The sequence below is a fragment of the Physeter macrocephalus genome, unplaced genomic scaffold (assembly GCF_002837175.3).
Source record: "Physeter macrocephalus isolate SW-GA unplaced genomic scaffold, ASM283717v5 random_257, whole genome shotgun sequence".
NCBI classification, from domain to species: Eukaryota; Metazoa; Chordata; class Mammalia; order Artiodactyla; family Physeteridae; genus Physeter; species Physeter macrocephalus.
Window position 1 is genome coordinate 3,672 of NW_021145543.1, and position 18,266 is coordinate 21,937.

General features: G+C 47.4%; 1 protein-coding gene across 2 annotated transcripts; it reads left to right on the plus strand.

Moving 5' to 3' along the window:
* Nucleotides 1-220: 220 nt before the first annotated feature.
* On the plus strand, nt 221-14,304 carry PXMP4 (peroxisomal membrane protein 4). 2 transcript variants are annotated; one of them, XM_024128660.3, is made up of 4 exons: nt 221-448; nt 5,041-5,103; nt 9,214-9,412; nt 13,331-14,304. In XM_024128660.3, the coding sequence occupies exons 1-4, from the start codon at nt 336-338 to the stop codon at nt 13,592-13,594; spliced, it is 639 nt and encodes a 212-aa protein (XP_023984428.1). In that variant the 5' UTR covers nt 221-335; the 3' UTR covers nt 13,595-14,304. The 2 variants fall into 2 exon arrangements, with proteins under 2 accessions (XP_023984428.1, XP_054938723.1); XM_055082748.1 differs by lacking the exon at nt 9,214-9,412 and having other exon boundaries at nt 13,331-13,431.
* The last annotated feature ends 3,962 nt before the right edge of the window (nt 14,305-18,266 follow it).

An 18,266-nucleotide genomic window follows, 5' to 3' on the forward strand; every position in this document is an offset into this window, starting at 1 on the left:
GGACAAATCCAGGAGCATGTTTCTAAGCTTCTTTAGGTCGAATCGGGCGGAGCCCACTGTGACTGATTACAAGCTCTCCCTCTCTTCCAATCAGACCGCTATTAGGGAGTGTGCTTGCGTCCCATTCCCCTGGTGAGATGAGTGAGTCCTGTGATTGGCTCTCCTTGTATGAATGACAGCAGACGCACCTTATGGGCGCAAAGACGCGGCTGCGCTGCCCGGCCCTGTCCGGCGCTGAGGGTTGTGCAGGAGGAACCCCGAGCTGTCAGGGCGGGCGTCCTGCTCCGTGCCCGGCGTCCTGCTCCGTGCCCGCCACCCCGCGCGCCGCCCGCACTATGGCCGCCCCGCCGCAGCTGCGGACTCTGCTCCTTGCGATCAACGCACTGTTGCGCAAGCGCCGCTACCACGCAGCGTTGTCCATGCTTAAGGGCTTCCGGAACGGGGCTGTGTAAGTCGGGCGGTGGGGCGGGGCAGCGGCTGAGGGATCGATCTGATGGGGTCGGAGAAGCGGGTTCCGGGGCCGGTGCCGCCGCGCTGTGCGCCCCTGAGCAGCCCTAGTGTGTCCCTAGGTCTCTCGGTGTCCAGTATCGGCGCAGTGGGCGCTGGATTTGGGGTTCCGAGCGCCTTCTGAGCCGGGGCTCCCACTACACTGTTTCTGGGTCTTCCCTGCTTTGCAACCTGGACCTCTTGCTTGACTGCCTCCCATGCAGCCTCTGTCTCCCTTCATTTGGGCCCAGTTTCCCCTCTTCCGCCGCTGTGTGCCCTTGTGTCTAATGGGACGCTGGTCTCTGGCCTCTAGCCAGCCGGCGGCCCTGCCTCTCTGTGCTCCCTCCATTAAGCTGCGCGTGGGCTTTCATCCCGCTTCTCAGTTCTCTTTTGTAAGTCCCTTCTGGCACAGGGGACTCCTGATAAGCCTCAGGCGTGATGTAAATGAAGCTGCAAATATTTGCTGAGCAAATTGAAGACCTGCAGAAGAGGTCTTGGGGTCATTTCCCCTGGCTAGTGCCAGGACGGGAGCTCAGCTTCCTTTAAACTTCATGCATAACAGCTATCATTTATTGAGAGCCTACTGTGCCAGAACTGGGGACGCATCAGGGAACAAATGGAAGATCTGCGTGCTCTTGAAGTTGGCATTTTAGTGGCAGCATGGCATGGTTGTGTGGATGTGACCATCTTGGTTTGAATCCTGGTGCCCCTTACCTGCGTGATCTTGACCAAGTCTTTTAGCCTCTCTAAGCCTCAATTTCTATAAAATGGGGCTGATAATAGTACTTATACTGTCAGAGGCTTGAGTCAGTATGTGTGAAATGCTTAGCACAGTGCCTGGTATGTATATAACTGTTGGCTGCTGTAATTATTGTTCTATTCACATGGATGTCTGACTGGCTCACTCCTTTACCTTGTTCAAGCCTCTGATTGTCACCTCCTCAATGAAGCCATCCCTGAACTTCCCACCTCCTTCCTTACTGAATTTTTCTCCATAATACTTACCACCATCTGACACTAAGCAGTTCACTTATGTATCCTGTTTTTCTACTGTCTTTCTCACTGGAAAGTGAGCTTCATGGTGATGCCAAAAATCTTGGCTCTCTGTGCACCAATGCCAAACAGAAACAGAGACAGAGATTTGGAGGAAAAGAAGAAGCTTTATTCTTTGCCAGGCAAAGGGGAAACACAGCCGGCTAGCACCTCAAGAACTGTGCCCCGCGTCTCTGGGGAATAGGGCAAGGTTAAATAGCCGGGACTGGTGGTCTGGTAGGTGATAAGGCTCAAAGTAATTAAGGTCTTGCATTTAACTTCTTGCCTTAGTTCCAGCAGTCACAGCTGGCCTCAGGCAGCCTGGTAATTGGGTCTGTTTGGTAATTGGGTCTGTTGGCCTCTGGGTTGTAGGCCTGTGACCTTCTTTCTGAAATGCAGACTTTACAAGGGTTGATTTGCTACAAGGGAGTGCAGGGAGTGTAAATACCATGGTGGATAATGTAATTCACACGGGATCAGAGAGTGTTAGGGGCAGGGTGTAATTCACACAGAGTAAGGGAGTGATAGGTACAGGATGTAATTCACATAGTGTCAGAGAATGTTAGAGGTTAGCTTTGTGAAGGAGGAATCTAGTTACAGACACTACAGAATAGTAACAGTTAAAATAAAACTAGGATTGATTAACTCTTTCAGGCCTGTTTATGCTGTTTCCCCAGGCTGTTCATTGTTACTTTATTTTCCTTGTCTATCAGAAAAGAAAAGTCTAATTTCTATTTTTGCTGCAACAATGGGGACAGAAAGTTTAATCTATTTTGTTCCTTGCTATATTCCTAGTACCTGGTACATAGTAGGCTCTCAAGTATGTATTGAATGAATGAATGTGCAAGGTAGGGATTGCCATTGTCCCCATTTTCTGGGTGAGAAGACTGTGGCTCAGAGAGGAAGATTCATTGCTCATGGTCAAGTCACTTAGTTAGGGTCGGAGCCAGGATTCAAACCCAAGGATACCTGATCTCAATGCCAGGCTCTTGGCTTCCATGGGCACCCAGAGTCAGGGAGAAGGTGGTTCCCCCTGGGTCTGGCCATATCATATCAGTCATGCTTTGGTGTGACCAGGGTGCGGTGGGCCCTGAGATAACATCAGTGGGCCCAGGCCCATCTGTAAGGACCTGGAGTCAAAGTGGGGAGACTGATGATTAAATTACCATGGCAATACCAGATGATCAGGAATGCTTTACAGAGGAGGTGATGGTGCCATTTTGAAGGCTGAGTTGGAATTTGCTGGGGGTGATAAGGGCATCTCAGGCAGAGGGAATGATTTGAACAAAGGCCTGGAGGTGGAAAAGAATGTGCTGTGCCATTTTGAGCTGTGAGTTGATTTGCTGGGGGGGTGATAAGGGCATCTCAGGCAGAGGTTTGTTTGAACAAAGGCCTGGAGGTGGAAAAGAATGTGCTGTTTGTCAAGAGAGGCCATCCATTCAGGGAGGCCGACTTGGATGACTGAGAACTGAGACGTATGAACTGTGTGAAATGTAACTCATTTTGATTCTCCACTCCTAAATATATCAATGTGCATCTCTGAAAATAAGAGCATTTTCCTATATGGCTAGATTATCATGATTACATTTGAGAAATTAATCATAATCCTATAATGTTGACTGCTGTCCAGTTGATAGACAAAGTGTTCCAGTTGTCCCCAAATGTCCTCTATAGCAAGTTTGTCTAGACCAGGATCTTCCAGAATATCACACTGTACCTGCATATCCTTTAATCCTTTTTAATCCAGGGCATCCCACTTTTCAAGATGCAGAGTGATCCTGTGAGTGGTAGTAAGTGGCTCCCACCTGAGTTTGAGGAGTTTGGGTAGGGGGCCAAGCAGATGTAGGGAGTTGGGGGCATCGTTCTGCTTGTGTCTGGGGTATAAGGAAGGACCCTTTTAGCCCTGGCCAGCTGGAGGAGGCCGAGGGTCTCTTTATTCAGGGGAAAGAGACATGACTTTGGAGGAGGTGGAGCAGAGAGCTTGCTGGGGCCAGGATGAGGGCCCTGCCCACAGCTAGGCAGTGAGAAAATAAGCCATTCAGTGTGGCCACCACTACAGTAACACTGCTGTCACTTGATCACATTTTTTATTTGACTTATTTTTTGAAAATTAGGTAGCATATTCACAAAAGGCATAAAAAGTTAGAACTTTTTAGAAGTTTACACACCTTGCTCTAACCAAGCATAGAGCACATATAGAGCCACCTCGTTCTTGTACAGCTGTGTGGTATTCATTCCACTGGCTGCTGGGTCCATGATTTGTTTACCCAGTAGCCCCCTGTGGATAGACACATGTTTGCTCCCAGTCTTCTGCTGTTTCAAGCAAGCCTCACAGATACTCATATGACAACAATATGGGGCTCATGACAGTTGTCTCAAGGAGGCTGCCAAAGATTTTTAGACCTTGTAGCCTGGTAAGATTGGGGCCAGACAGCAGGAGAACTTGGTGGGGTGAGGGGAAGTCCAATAAAGAAGAAAAAGAAAGGCAGACACTAATATTGGTTGAATTAGGAACTTTTACGTGCACTATGTCCTTAACTGCCAGAAGCAACTCTGAAATGGAGAATACTTTTTTTTTTTTTTTTTTGCGGTACGCGGGCCTCTCACTGTTGTGGCCTCTCCCGTTGCGGAGCACAGGCTCCGGACGCGCAGGCTCAGCGGCCGTGGCTCACGGGCCCAGCCGCTCTGTGGCATGTGGGATCTTCCCGGACCGGGACACGAACTCGTGTCCCCTGCATCGGCAGGCGGACTCTCAACCACTGCACCACCAGGGAAGCCCGAGAATACTTTTAACTGATGGGAGAAGGGAGGCTCAGAGATGTTAAATGATTTATCCAAGTGTGTACAGCAAAACAGGGCAGGGCTTTGGCACCAAATATTATTTCCTTTGTACTACCCACTTTGGTTTGGTTTTTTTTTTTTTTCGGCCACACCGCGTGGCATGTGGGATCTTAGTTCCCCCACCAGGGATCGAACCCGCACTGCCTGCATTGGAAGTGCGGAGTCTTTTTTTTTTTAAGAAGATGTTGGGGGTAGGAGTTTATTAATTAATTTATTTATTTTTGCTGTGTTGGGTCTTCGTTTCTGTGCGAGGGCTTTCTCCAGCTGTGGCAAGCGCGGGCCACTCTTCATCGCGGTGCGCGGGCCTCTCACTATCGCGGCATATCTTGTTGCGGAGCACAGGCTCCAGACACGCAGGCTCAGTAGTTGTGGCTCACGGGCCTAGTTGCTCCGCGGCATGTGGGATCCTCCCAGACCAGGGCTCGAACCTGTGTCCCCTGCATTAGCAGGCAGATTCTCAACCACTGCGCCACCAGGGAAGCCCGGAAGTGCGGTGTCTTAACCACTGGAATGCCAGGGAAGTCCCTGTACTATCCACTTTGAACCCAGATCTAACTTGAAAGCCAGCATTATTTTCCCTCCCCAAATGATGTCAGGATTAGGGATGGGGAGGGGGCACAGGGAGTCAGAAAGAAACTGATTCAGTGGTGCTGTAGTAACTGTTTTCTTTTGTTTCTACAGCTATGGAGCCAAAATCCGGGCCCCTCACGCACTGGTCATGACCTTTCTCTTCCGGAGTGGCAGGTACCCATCCCCTCTGCACACCCTTCAAACTGGGAGAGAATGTGGTCACCCCTCAGTGCCAGGACTGTTGCAGTAGCTTCCTAGCTGGGTCTAACCTGTCGGCACCACCACCTCCTAAAGCACAAGTCTGATTCTATTTTCCCATCTCGAAAATTCCCCTGGCTCCTCACTGTCCTCCAGAGAAGCCCAGCTTCCAGGTGTGGCCTTCAAGGCCCTCTGCAGCCTGACCTCAGGGACATCCCCCCTACTCCCCCACATCCACCCTGGGGTGCCCTTGGCACCAAGACTCACTGCCATTCATTCATGTGCCACATGTGGTTCTACCTCCTTACATTTCTCATGCAGTACCCCCCACCAGGAATGCCCTTTCCTCTTCTACCCCACCTTTATTTCCTTCCTAGCAACCCATGCCAGTTCTCTGAGGATCACTTTTTCAGGAAAACTGTTCATGACCTACCTTCTGCCCTTGTTCAGACTTCCTGGCCTTCCTCTGATCTCCCATAACTTCCCTCAAGAAATTTCTCAGAAATTACTTTGGGATCTAGTTTTTAATGTATGTAGCCTCATCTGGAGCTTGTAAGAATCACACATGGGGGACTTCCCTGGTGTCTCAGTGGTTAAGAATCCGCCTTCCAATGCAGGGGACGCAGGTTCAGTCTCTGATCGGGGAACTAGATCCCACGTGCATGCTGCAACTAAGAGTTTGCAAGCCACAACTAAGGAGGCTGCAGGCTGCAACTAAGGAGCACACATGCCGCAGCTAAGGAACCAGTGAGCTGCAACTAAGGAGCCCGCCTGCCACAGCTAAGACCTGGCACAACCAAAAAAAAAAAAAAGAATCACATGTGGACACCCTACTACTCAAATCCAGCTTGCAAGATTTTTTTTTTTTTTTTTTTTTTTTGCTGTGCTGTGCAGCATGCAGGATTTTAGTCCCCCCAGCAGGGATCAAACCTGCGTCCCCTGCAGTGGAAGCATGGAGTCTTAACCACTGGACCACCAGGGAAGCGCAGGTTCAGTCTCTGATCAGGGAACTAGATCCCACGTGCATGCCGCAACTAAGAGTTTGCAAGCCACAACTAAGGAGGCTGCAGGCTGCAACTAAGGAGCACACATGCCGCAGCTAAGGAACCAGTGAGCTGCAACTAAGGAGCCCGCCTGCCACAGCTAAGACCTGGCACAACCAAAAAAAAAAAAAAAGAATCACATGTGGACACCCTACTACTCAAATCCAGCTTGCAAGATTTTTTTTTTTTTTTTGCTGTGCTGTGCAGCTGCAGGATTTTAGTTCCCCCAGCAGGGATCAAACTTCCACTGCGTCCCCTGCAGTGGAAGCATGGAGTCTTAACCACTGGACCACCAGGGAAGTCCCTGTAAGATCTTTTCTTTATGTATTTTTCCTATTTATTTATTTATTTTTATTTATTTATAATTTTTGGCTGTGTTGGGTCTTCGTTGCTGTGCACAGGCTTTCTCTAGTTGCGGTGAGTGGGAGCTACTCTTCACTGCAGCGTGAGGGCATCTCATCGCAGTGGCTTTTCTTGTTGCAGGGTATGGGCTCTAGAGTGAGCAGGCTTCAGTAGATGCAGCACGTGGGCTCAGTAGTTGTGGCTCGTGGGCTCTAGAGCACTGGCTTAGTAGTTGTGGCGCATGGGCTTAGTTGCTCCACAGCATGTGGGATCTTCCCGGACCAGGGCTCGAACCTGTGTCCCCTGCATTGGCAGGCGGATTCTTAACCACTGCGTCACCAGGGAAGCCCTGTATTTTTCCTTTTTTAAATTTATTTTTGTTTTAGTTTTTGCCCTCCGAATCATTTTTTTAAATTGAACTCATTCATTTAGTAAATATTTATTGAGCATGTGCCAGACACTCAAAGATTATTATTATTTTTTTAATAAATTTATTTTTATTTATTTATTTTTGGCTGCACTGGATCTTCGTTGCTGCGTGTGGGCTTTCTCTAGCTGCGGCAAGCAGGGGCTACTCTTCGTTGCGGTGCCCAGGCTTCTCATTGCGGTGGCTTCTCTTGTGGCAGAGCGTGGGCTCTAGGGCACCCAGGCTTCAGTAGTTTTGGCATGCTGGCTCAGTAGTTGTGGCTCGCGGTCTCTAGAGCGCAGGTTTGGTAGTTGTGGCGCACGGGCTTAGTTGCTCCGCAGCATGTGGGATCTTCCCAGACCAGGGCTGGAACCCATGTCCCATGCGTTGGCTGGCAGATTCTCAACCACTGTGCCACCAGGGAAGCCCCCAGACACTGTTTTTAGGTGCTGGGGATACAGCAGTGAAAAAAAACAGAGAATGATCACTTCCCTTGTAAAGCTTGCATTCTAGCAAGGAGTAGCAGAAAATAAACATAATAAGGAAAGTATATGGTATGTTAGAAGATTGTATGGGCTGTGGGAAAGAAATATTAAAGCAGGGAAAGAGGGAAAGGGGATCCAGAGTGCTGGAGGAGGGGCAGGCTGCAGAACTAAATAGGGAAGGCCTCAGTGAGAAAGTGACATTCAAGTAAAGACTTGAAGGAGATGGAAGAGTTGGCCAAGTGGGTATCAAGGGAAAGAGTGTTTCAGGTCAGGGGAACAGCCAGTGCAAGGGTCCTGAGGTGGGATCATGCCTGGTGAGTTTGAGGAGGCTGCAGCAGAGGGATTGCAGGGGAGAAAACAAAGAGAGGAAGGTCACAGGGGTAACCTAGGCCCATCCTGTCCAGCTTTAGGTCATAGAGAGGAGTTTGGCTTTTCCTTTAAGTGAAACAGGAAATTGTTGTAAGAATTTGTATAGGGACATGCCACTATTTGACTTATCTTTTAATAGTGAGAGAGTGAAGAGTTTGCTGCTAGGGGTCAAGGGCAGAAGTAGGTGTAAAGTAGGAGGCTGTGGCAATAATCCAGTTGAGTAACTGTGGTGGCCCAGACCTTGATGGTGGCAGTGGAGGTGAGAGGTGTTCAGATTCTAGAAACATTTTGAAGGGAGGATTAGTGCCAACACTTGACAAGTGGGAAATCCAGCCTGCCTTAAAACTGTCAGCGCTGGGCCCACGTTCCTATGGGCTGAGAATCAGCTGACTCCTGGCTCTCCCCACTCACCTGGCAGACTTCCACAGGTCCCAGAAGACGCACTTCAAGGTCCTTCTCCAGACTTGAGGGCCCTTACGTTTGCCAGCCCTGAACTGATCTCCCAGAATACACTCTGCTCCTCTCCCTGGTTCTCCTCACTGCCCCCTAGTGATTTTTTTTAAATAAATCAAATCATCTGTCCTACTTAAATGTTCGCTTCTCTCAGGATAAAGACAAAACTTAGCATGGCCCTGCCCCTCCCCCACAGCCTTTGCCCCACACATTTTCTGCTCAGGCCTTAATGGTTTCTCTCTGTTCCTTTACTCCCCATTCTCTGTCCCTCCTCAGGACCTTTGCACGTGCTGATCCACCGCCTGGGATGCAACTCCTCTCCCTTCCTGACCTCACTGACTCCTCATTCTTCACACCCCAGGATCATGTCTTGTCAAGGTCAAAGTTTGACCTTTGTGTTGTGATTATTCATTTCATAATTCCCTCTCCCTTTAAATCATAAACCTCATGAGGGCAGCAAGCAGATCTCTTTTTTCTCAGACTTGTATCCCCAGATCCAGCACATAGTACATACTCACTCGCTCATTCATTTCTTCACATCTTCACTCCAAAAAAAAATATTTATTGAGCACCTACTATGTGCCAGGCCTTGCACTGGGGGCTGAGGATGAACAAGCCAGATGTAGACACCACTCTCTGGTAGCTTCCACTGGGATGGGGTGGGAGTCGGGGGAGATAATAAGCAAGTATATAAATGTCAGGTGGTGATAAGAGCTATGAAAGAAAAGAAAAGTTGGGTAAGGGGACAGAATACGATGGGCGTTCTTTTATGTAGAGTGGTCAGGGAAGACCTTTCGGAGGAGGTGGCGTGGAGTCAAGGCTGGAATCCAGTGAGGGAGCAGCCCCAAGGACATGGAGCATAGAGGCCCGGGGTTGAATTAGCATCGGCCCATGAGCTCCTTGCCTGGGTCAGTTTTGCGTGCCAGGTGGGTGAATGCCCTGGGGGCGGCTAGGCCTGCACTCATGGTGGCTCCCTGTGTTTGTGCAGTCTCCGGGAGAAGCTGTGGGCTATCCTGCAGGCCACGTACACTCACTCCCGGAACCTGGCCAGCTTTGTGTTCACTTACAAGGGACTCTGCGCCCTGCAGTCCCACCTCCAGGGCGAGACCTACCAGGTGCACTCATTCGTGGCTGCCTTCCTTGGGGGCGTCCTGGTATTTGGAAACAACAATAACATCAACAGCCAGGTAAAGGCCCTCTCCTGGATGTGGGCTGGGGAGAGGGCTGGAGGAGGAGCGTGGGACAGGATTCAGGCATAGAGTTGGGGATGGGAGTCAAAGAAGACAAGCTCTTGGTTCCCTTCCGGGTCCGAGGGTCTGTGGTTCACCAGTCCCTGTGTGACCTTGGGACGGTCACTTCCCGCTCAGTTTCCTGCTCTGTTAACCAGGTGCCTTGTTGGAATTCCATGATTCCCAAAATCAAAGTGTGTGCAGCTCTCTGGGGCAAAGATTTAAAAAAACAAAACAAAAACACAAAACACCACTCTCCAGTGACGTGAGAAAAAAACATGACCCTGGAGTAAGATTTTCATAAAACAAAACTTACTACGTTCAAAGAATTGTCTCTTATTCTGTAACTTGCCCTTTTTTCTGGTTAAAGTTCTGTTTTTTAATGAGGTGATGAAACTAAATGCTAATCGTTGCTGCTGCTCCCGTTTTAGCATCCTTCTTGGGTAATATGAAAGTTGGCAGTCTTTCCAATTTGCCTCCCTCAAATTTCTTAAATATTGTTTTTTGTTTGTTTTTTCGGTACGCGGGCCTCTCACTGCTATGGCCTCTCCCATTGCGGAGCACAGGCTCCGGATGCGCAGGCTCAGCGGCCGTGGCTCACGGACCCAGCCGCTCTGCGGCATGTGGGATCTTCTCGGACCGGGGCACGAACCCGTGTCCCTTGCATGGGCAGGCAGACTCTCAACCACTGCGCCACCAGGGAAGCCCTTAAATATTCTTAAATTATAAAAATAATATTTTATTTTCACATTTTAAATAATGCAAACTAAGCACCCCCTATGTGCCTGGCACACTTCTGGGTGCTTAGAATACCCCATGATAAAATTAGAAAATAAATTGGAAAGAAAGTTCCTGTCCCCCACCAAATGTCCAGCCACTGTCCAGAGATAGTCACTTTTTTAAAATTAATTTTTATTGGAGTATAGTTGATTTACAATGTTGTGTTAGTTTCTGCTGCACAGCAAAGTGAATCAGTTATACATATACATATAGACAGTCACTTTAACTGTGTATTGTGTAGCCTTTCAGAACTTGTCTGTTCTTGTGTCAGTGTACATAGTACGAGTTTTCCACCAATGAGATCATACTACGTTTTTTTTCATGTAACAATGTATCTTGGAGGCCTCTCTTGTCATTCTCTTATCCTTTATAACATTAGTAGAGCCCTCTGCTGATGGGATGGACCAGCCTTGATTTCACAGTCTCCTCTGGATGGACATTTAGGGGCTCTTTAGCCTTTGGCCATCACACACACACACTGCAGTCTACATCTTTGTTCAGACATCTTCCTGTACTTATGTTAGTCTGTCCGTAAGTTCCTAGACATGGAATTGTGGAATCTAAGGATATGAGCATTTTGTATTTCGGGAAAGTTTCCCCAATTTTGTTTTTTTGATAGAAATTTCACTTGTCTATGAACTTCCAAAGTCTAGGAATCCTAGACACACCCATCTCCTTCCCTCTCCCTTCCTTTCCCTGACCCCTGGCAACAGCTGCTCTGACCTCCGTTTCAAAAATGTTGTCATTTCAAAAATGCTGTCATTTCAAAAATGTTATATGATAGACATTTCTCCAAAGAAGACATACAGATGGCCAACAGGCACATGAAAAGATGCTCAAGCTCGCTAATTATTAGAGAAATGCAAATCAAAACTATAGTGAGGTATCACTTCACACCAGTCAGAATGGCCATCATCAAAAAGTCTACAAATAACAGATGCTGGAGAGGGTGTGGAGAAACGGGAACCTTCCTACACTGTTGGTGGGAATGTAAATTGGTGCAGCCACTATGGAGAACAGTATGGAGTTTCCTTAAAAAAATAAAAATAGAGTTGCAAATACCATATGATGTTGCTTATATGTGGAATCTAATCTAAAAAAAATGATACAAATGAACTTACTTACAAAACAGAAACAGACTCAGAGACATAGAAAACAAACTTATGGTTGCCAAAGGGGAAGGGGTGGGGGAGGCAAAAATTAAGAGTTTGGGATTAACAGATACACACTACTGTGTATAAAATAGATAAACAACAAGGACCTACTGTATAGCACAGGGAACTATAGTTAATATCTTGTAATGACCTTTAATGGAAAAGAACCTGAAAAAGAATGTATATACTTATATATGTATATGTGTGTGTGTATAGCTGAATCACTTTTTTTTTAACATCTTTATTGGAGTATAATTGCTTTACAATGGTGTGTTAGTTTCTGCTTTACAACAAAGTGAATCCGTTATACATATACATATGTTCCCAGCTGAATCACTTTGCTGTACACCTGAAACAAACACAACATTGTAAACCACTATGGAGAACAGTATGGAGTTTCCTTAAAAAAATAAAAATAGAGTTACCATATGATCCAGCAATCCCACTCCTGGGTGTATATCTGGAAAAGACGAAAACTCTAATTTGAAAAGATACATCACCCCAGTGTTCATAGCAGCACTATTTGTAAGACATGGAAGCAACCTAAATGTCTGTCCACAGATGAATGGATAAAGAAGATGTGGTGTATATATATATATATATATATATATATATATATATATATATATATATATATATAAAAAGCACAGGGAACTATAGTTAATATCTTGTAATGACCTTTAATGGAAAAGAACCTGAAAAAGAATGTATATACTTATATATGTATATGTGTGTGTGTATAGCTGAATCACTTTTTTTTTAACATCTTTATTGGAGTATAATTGCTTTACAATGGTGTGTTAGTTTCTGCTTTACAACAAAGTGAATCCGTTATACATATACATATGTTCCCAGCTGAATCACTTTGCTGTACACCTGAAACAAACACAACATTGTAAATCAACTATACTTCAATTTAAAAAGATGTATATAAATGGAGTCATTGTAGTATGTAACCTTTGAGGATTGGCTTTTTTCACTCAGCATCATTTCCTGGCAATTCATCCAAGTTATTGTATGTATTAGCTGTTCATTCCTTTTCATTGTTGAGTGGTGTTCCATGTTATGGATATACCTGTTGAAGGACATCTGGGTTGTTTCCAGTCTTTGGCTATTAGGCATGCAGCTACTCAGAACATTCTTGTACCTGTTTTTGGTGAACGTAAGTTTTCACTTCTGGGGTAAATACCCAGGAGTGCAATTGCTGGGTCATACGGTACGTACATACTTAGTTTCATAAGAAACTGATGAAGCATTTCCAGAGTGATTGTACTGTTTTACATTCCTATCAGGAATATACGCGTGATCCAGTTTCTGCACATCCTAGCTGGCATGTGGTTTATTACATTTCAAATTTTAGACATTTTGATACGTGTATAGTGCTATCTCATTGTGGTTTTAATTTGCATGTCCCTGATGCTTACTGAAGTTGAACCTTTTTACATGTGCCTATTTTCCTTCTGTGTAACCTCTTCAATGAAATAACTGTTTGTGTCTTTTGCCCATTTTCTAACTGGATTGTTTCTTTTTTCACTGTTGAGTTTTGAGAGTTTCTAAAAATATATTCCAAGTACTAGTTTTTGTCAGATATGTGTTTGTAAATATTTTCTCCCAATCTAGCTTTTCTTTTCTACCTCTTCACATGGGCTTTCACAGTGGAAAACTTCTGAGTTTTGATGAAATCCAGTTTATTAATTTTTTTCTTTTATGGATTGCGTTTTTTGCTGTCAAGCTACCTTTTAGTTTCGAGCCGTGGAAATATATTCATTTTTCAGATTTTTTAATGAAAAAGAATAATAAAGCCATAAACAGTCACACTTAAATGCCTGCTACGTAACCGTTTCAAGTCACCTGGCACGCAGGCGGCGCCCCAGGGTGGCAGAAGGTTCCCGGTGGCTGGGCCCACCTGTAACCCCCACCTCCCTGTCATTCGCTCCCTCAGATCAACATGTACCTGATGTCACGCCTCCTGTTTGCCCTGTGCCGCCTGGGCGTGGGGAAGGGCTACATCCCTGAGCCCAGGTGGGACCCGTTCCCGTTGTTCACCGGGTTACTGTGGGGGCTGGTGCTGTGGCTCTTCGAGTACCACCGGCCCACGCTGCAGCCCTCTCTGCAGTCCTCCATGACCTACCTGTACGAGGACAGCAACGTGTGGCACGACCTCTCGGACTTCCTCATCTACAGCAAGAGGCGCCCCTCCGAGTAACTTGGCCCCAAGGTGCCCATGGAGGCTCCCGCACCCAAGTCACCATCGGCGGGCTCAGCTCAAGATTGGCTCCATCAGCGAATCATCCCAGGGGATCCGGCCTTTTCAAGACCCGGGGTCTCAGACTCTAACTTTTATTAGCCCGGGGTTCCATTTGCCGAAGTGAAAGCCCTGATTTTCAGACCCCATTAGGTACTCTTGAATGGTGGAACGAGCCGCCAGATCAGGCTGAGCAGCCTTGGGCGCGGTGACAGCTGTGCTGCTGACTCTGTGAGACCAGGGAAAGTCATACCCCACCCTGGGCCTCAGGGGTCATCGCACTCAGAGGAGGGCACTGAAGTCTCTTTCTGGTGGGTATGTTTTCCGACCGTTCTTCTGGAACAGAGGGCTCCTGGCTGGTGGGTAGTGGGTTGCAAATGCGTTTTTAGAAAATATTCAGTTCCTCGTCTTAGGTGTTCTACTGGAGAAGCTCTAGCGTTTCCACTGTCCAGTAGAAACACGATGTGAGTCATATACGTGATTGAAATTTTTTTAGTAGCCACATTTTTTAAAAAGTGGAGGGAATTCGCTGGCGGTCCAGTGGTTAGGACTCCGAGCTTTCACTGCCGAGGGCCCGGGTTCAATCCCTGGTTGGGGAACTAAGATCCCACAAGTCTTGGGGTGTGGCCAAAAAAAAGGGGGGGTGGGGAAGAAGCAGGTGAGATTAACCTTAATCATATCTTTTAACCCAGTATTTCTAAAATATTATCATTTTAACATGTAATAAATGTAAAAGTTACTGAGATATTTTACATTCTTTTTTCTTGTAGTAAGTCATCAAAATCAGGTGTGTGTTTTACACTTACAGCATTTCTCAATTTCAACCAGCCGCATTTCAAGTGCTTATTAGTAGCCACATGTGGCTGGTGGCTACTGTTTTGGATAGCACAGATATAGTATGCTCTACCCTCGCAGAAAATTCTAGTGGACAGTGCAGATATAGAGCTAGAAGACATGGGTCTGAGTCCCCACTCCACCACTGTGTAACCTTGGGGAAGTTTCTTAACTTCTCAGAGGCTCAGTTTCTAGTAAAGTGAGGATAATCATAGTAATACCTGGTGTCCACATTGGACTTGTGTATCTACAACGGGCTGCCTCTACTAATTACATCCATGTAGTGAGCTCCTACTTCCTCTTGGGTGCTTTGCACTAATTATTTTTAACCCATTCAAAGACCTTGCAGGTATGTATTTTGATCTCCATTTCACAGATGTGGAAACTGAGGATCAGAGAAGAGAAGTAACTTGCCCAAGGTGATACAACTAATAGTATGACAGCCAAACCAGGGTTTGAACCCAGATCTATATGATTTCAAAGCTCATGTTTTTTTCAGTGCCTTACTTTAAATTTAGAAACCTAAACTATGCTATGCAAATGTTAGCTAGTTATAGGGGTGCAAACACAAATGCCTATAGGGGCCTGGCATGTGGTATACATGATAATGTTCTGGGTGCTATGCAGTTGGGAGTGACAGGGACGTGGGGAACTGGAGACTCGTGTGCCAGACTGATTTTTGAAAACCACCAAGCTGGACAGATCAAACAGTTCTTCAGGAGATTTGGTCCATGGACCACCAAATTGAATAGACATGCTTCAGTCTTTTTTTATATTTTGAAAATTACGGACTTCCCTGGTGGCGCAGTGGTTAAGAATCCGCCTGCCAATGCAGGGGACTCGGGGTCGAGCCCTGGTCCGGGAAGATCCCACATGCAGCAGAGCAGCTAAGCCCGTGCGCCACAACTACTGAGCCTGTGCTCTAGAGCCCGTAAGCCACAACTACCGAGCCCGTGCGCCACAACTGCTGAAGCCCACGCGCCTAGAGCCCCTGCTCCGCAACAAGAGAAGCCACCGCCATGAGAAGCCCACGCACCGCAACTAGAGAAAGCCCTCGTGCAGCAATGAAGACCCAACGCAGCCAAAAATTAATTAATTTTTAAAAAAGAAAAAAGATAATTACTAGTAGAAATATCCACATGAGTCACTGACCTTATTAAAATGCAGATTCTGATTCAGTGGGGTTGGGGTGGGGCCTGAGATTTCTGTATTTCTCGCAGGCTCCTGGATGATTGCTGCTGCTGCTGTTCTGAGCTACACCTTGAGTAACAAGGTGGTAGGGAATGATATGGGGCCAACCAGTAGCCCGTGTGACAAAGGAAGACACTAAGTCACAGAGCTGTTAGGTCATCGAGGTGGGATTTGATCTGATTCTAACTGCATGTTCTCAGGCACAGTGTTGTACTGCAGGCCTGGAGGAGGGGATCTTGAAGTTTCCCTAGTTCACTCCGTGGAGGCTGAATGAGATCCCAAGGTTATGAGGAGGGGAAAGGGTGGCCATCAGCAAGTGGGCTTTGTCGCAGATGCTGCAGTGCCCCACCCATATCCTGTCTAACTTCCCACTTCAGTGCACACCAGCAACCCAGCTGCCACCCTGAGTCTTTCTGCCTGAGGGCTCCTCACTTGCTCTTGGCACCTGCTTTGCCAGCCTGCAGCAGACCTGCAGTGCTAGAGGATTAACACATCCTGGGAGCAGCCCTCAACCAGTGACCGATGACTACCCCCACTCCTGCATCCCTCACCCAGTTATCACTGGGTGGGATAACTCTGAGGTGCCCGTTCCACACTGGCTGCCAGAATACCCCAGCAAGACTGAGCTCTGGCTGCCCACAGTGGTCACTTGTGTGATGACACCTCCTCCTTGTCTCCCTTCCTCATGCCCCTACCAGCGCTTTGAACCACTCCCCACAGAAACCATTTGCACTCCAATCCTCGTCTTGGGGTCTGCGGTTAGGGGAACCCAAACTAAAACTGGCCTCTGGTGCTGCGAGTTGAGAGGCAGCACAAGTGGTGGTTAAGGACATAAGCTTTGGAGCCAGAGTGTCTGGGCTCAGTTCCAGCCTCGTTGGTCCCTTGCCAGTGACTTAACCATTCTGGGCCTCCGTTTTGTCATCTGTAAAATAGGCATTCTAATAGCGCACACCTCATAGGGTGGTCTGGAGGATTAAATGATATGATAGCATATGAAGTAAGCACTCGATAAAGGTTTGCTTTCATTTCCAACATATCAACCAGATGTAAAAGAAAGCATGGCCCTGAGGACTGCAGACACCCTGCTTTTTTAACCTGTCCTACCCCACCCTCAGCTGAAGGTAAAAGCCTTGGCTGCCTGCCCTCCTGACGTCCCCCCACTGCCGCTGGGGGTTGGCCAGCTCCACTACCCACTGTCTCTGCTCTGTAAGAATAGGTTCCCCTCACAGATGGCATCTCTCTGGATCCTGCCAAAGCATCTGGTGCCTCCAACTGCTCACTCCAGGGGGAAGGCGGTGTGGTCCTTGTGCAGGCGCAGAGCCCTGGCTCCTAGGAGGAGTCCCCACTCAGCTCCCTCCTAGCCAAGCCTCCATTTCTGCAAGACCTGGAAAATGGGGATTGCCGGAGAGCTTTTGGCACACAGTAGGTGCTCCATAAATGCTAGTTCCTGAAACAGCAGTGTTTTAACGTGTATTTATTAAGCACCTGCTACATTCCTATGAGGTCTCTTGACAATGCAAAGCTATAAACAAAATTTTTTATTCAATAATGCATACACATAGTGCAAAACTTAAGTGGTACAAAAAGTGTATAACAGGGAAGAATCAAGTTCCCCCTGCACCCCAGCTCCACCTACCTGCCTCCACCCCAGCCAGGGCCGCCACCTGCCAGCACTTTCTAGTACAGCCTTCCTGAGACATTCTCTGCACAACCACCCATCTCTGTCTTCTAAGAAACTTGTACATTGCACTGTCATCTCAAGAACTCTTTGACATTTCTTCCTTGTCCTCTGCATGTTTGGTTTCTCTTTGATCAATAATCTGACATGAAAGTGAGTCCTGGACTTCCCTGGCGGTCCAGTGGTTAGGACTATGTGCTTTCACTGCCAAGGGCATGGGTTCAATCCCTGGTCGGGGAACTAAGATCCTGCAAGCCGCGCGGCCAAAAAAAAAAAAAAAAAAAATCAATGTTAGTATCATTAAAAAAAAAAAAAAGTGAGTCCTTTCTTTGAGCCAATTCCCGCCCCCCACAGCTCCACCCTCCAGTCCCCAAATATCTTGGGCAGATCAGCACGAAGCACCCTAGGTGTCCCGAGCCTTGTCGTAGATGACGCCCAGCACTCAGGTCCACAGAACTCCAAGTGAAAGGGGAAGCACAAAATCGAAGTGAATTTGGGGCCCTTCTGCTGCTGCACTCCCACATCAGAGGTCATTCAGGGAACCCATGTGAGAGCGATGATTCACAGGCTGAGGCGCCAAGAAGCCGCCTCCTGGGATGCTCGCGGCTCCCGCCTTCCACTTCGCAGGCTCCAGAAAGGATCCTGGAGATGGCGTTTCTGTCCACGTTGTTCGCTTCTCCCACTCCCGTGAGTGTGTTTTGTGTTTATGAGAATCAGGCTTTAAACCTGACACCCTCCTAAACCAGTGCCCCACCTCCTGGAGCCAACAGTCTGTGACTTCAGATGGGTTGCTTTCTGTGACAAGTTAGAGGGCATTTATAAAAAGAAATGTTACGTTTTTTCCTCCCCTTGTCTTGTTCCAGATTCATAGGGATGGGGGGGTGTCTTCTTTCAGCCTTGAAAAGCATTTTGGGTGAGAGGGTGTTAATT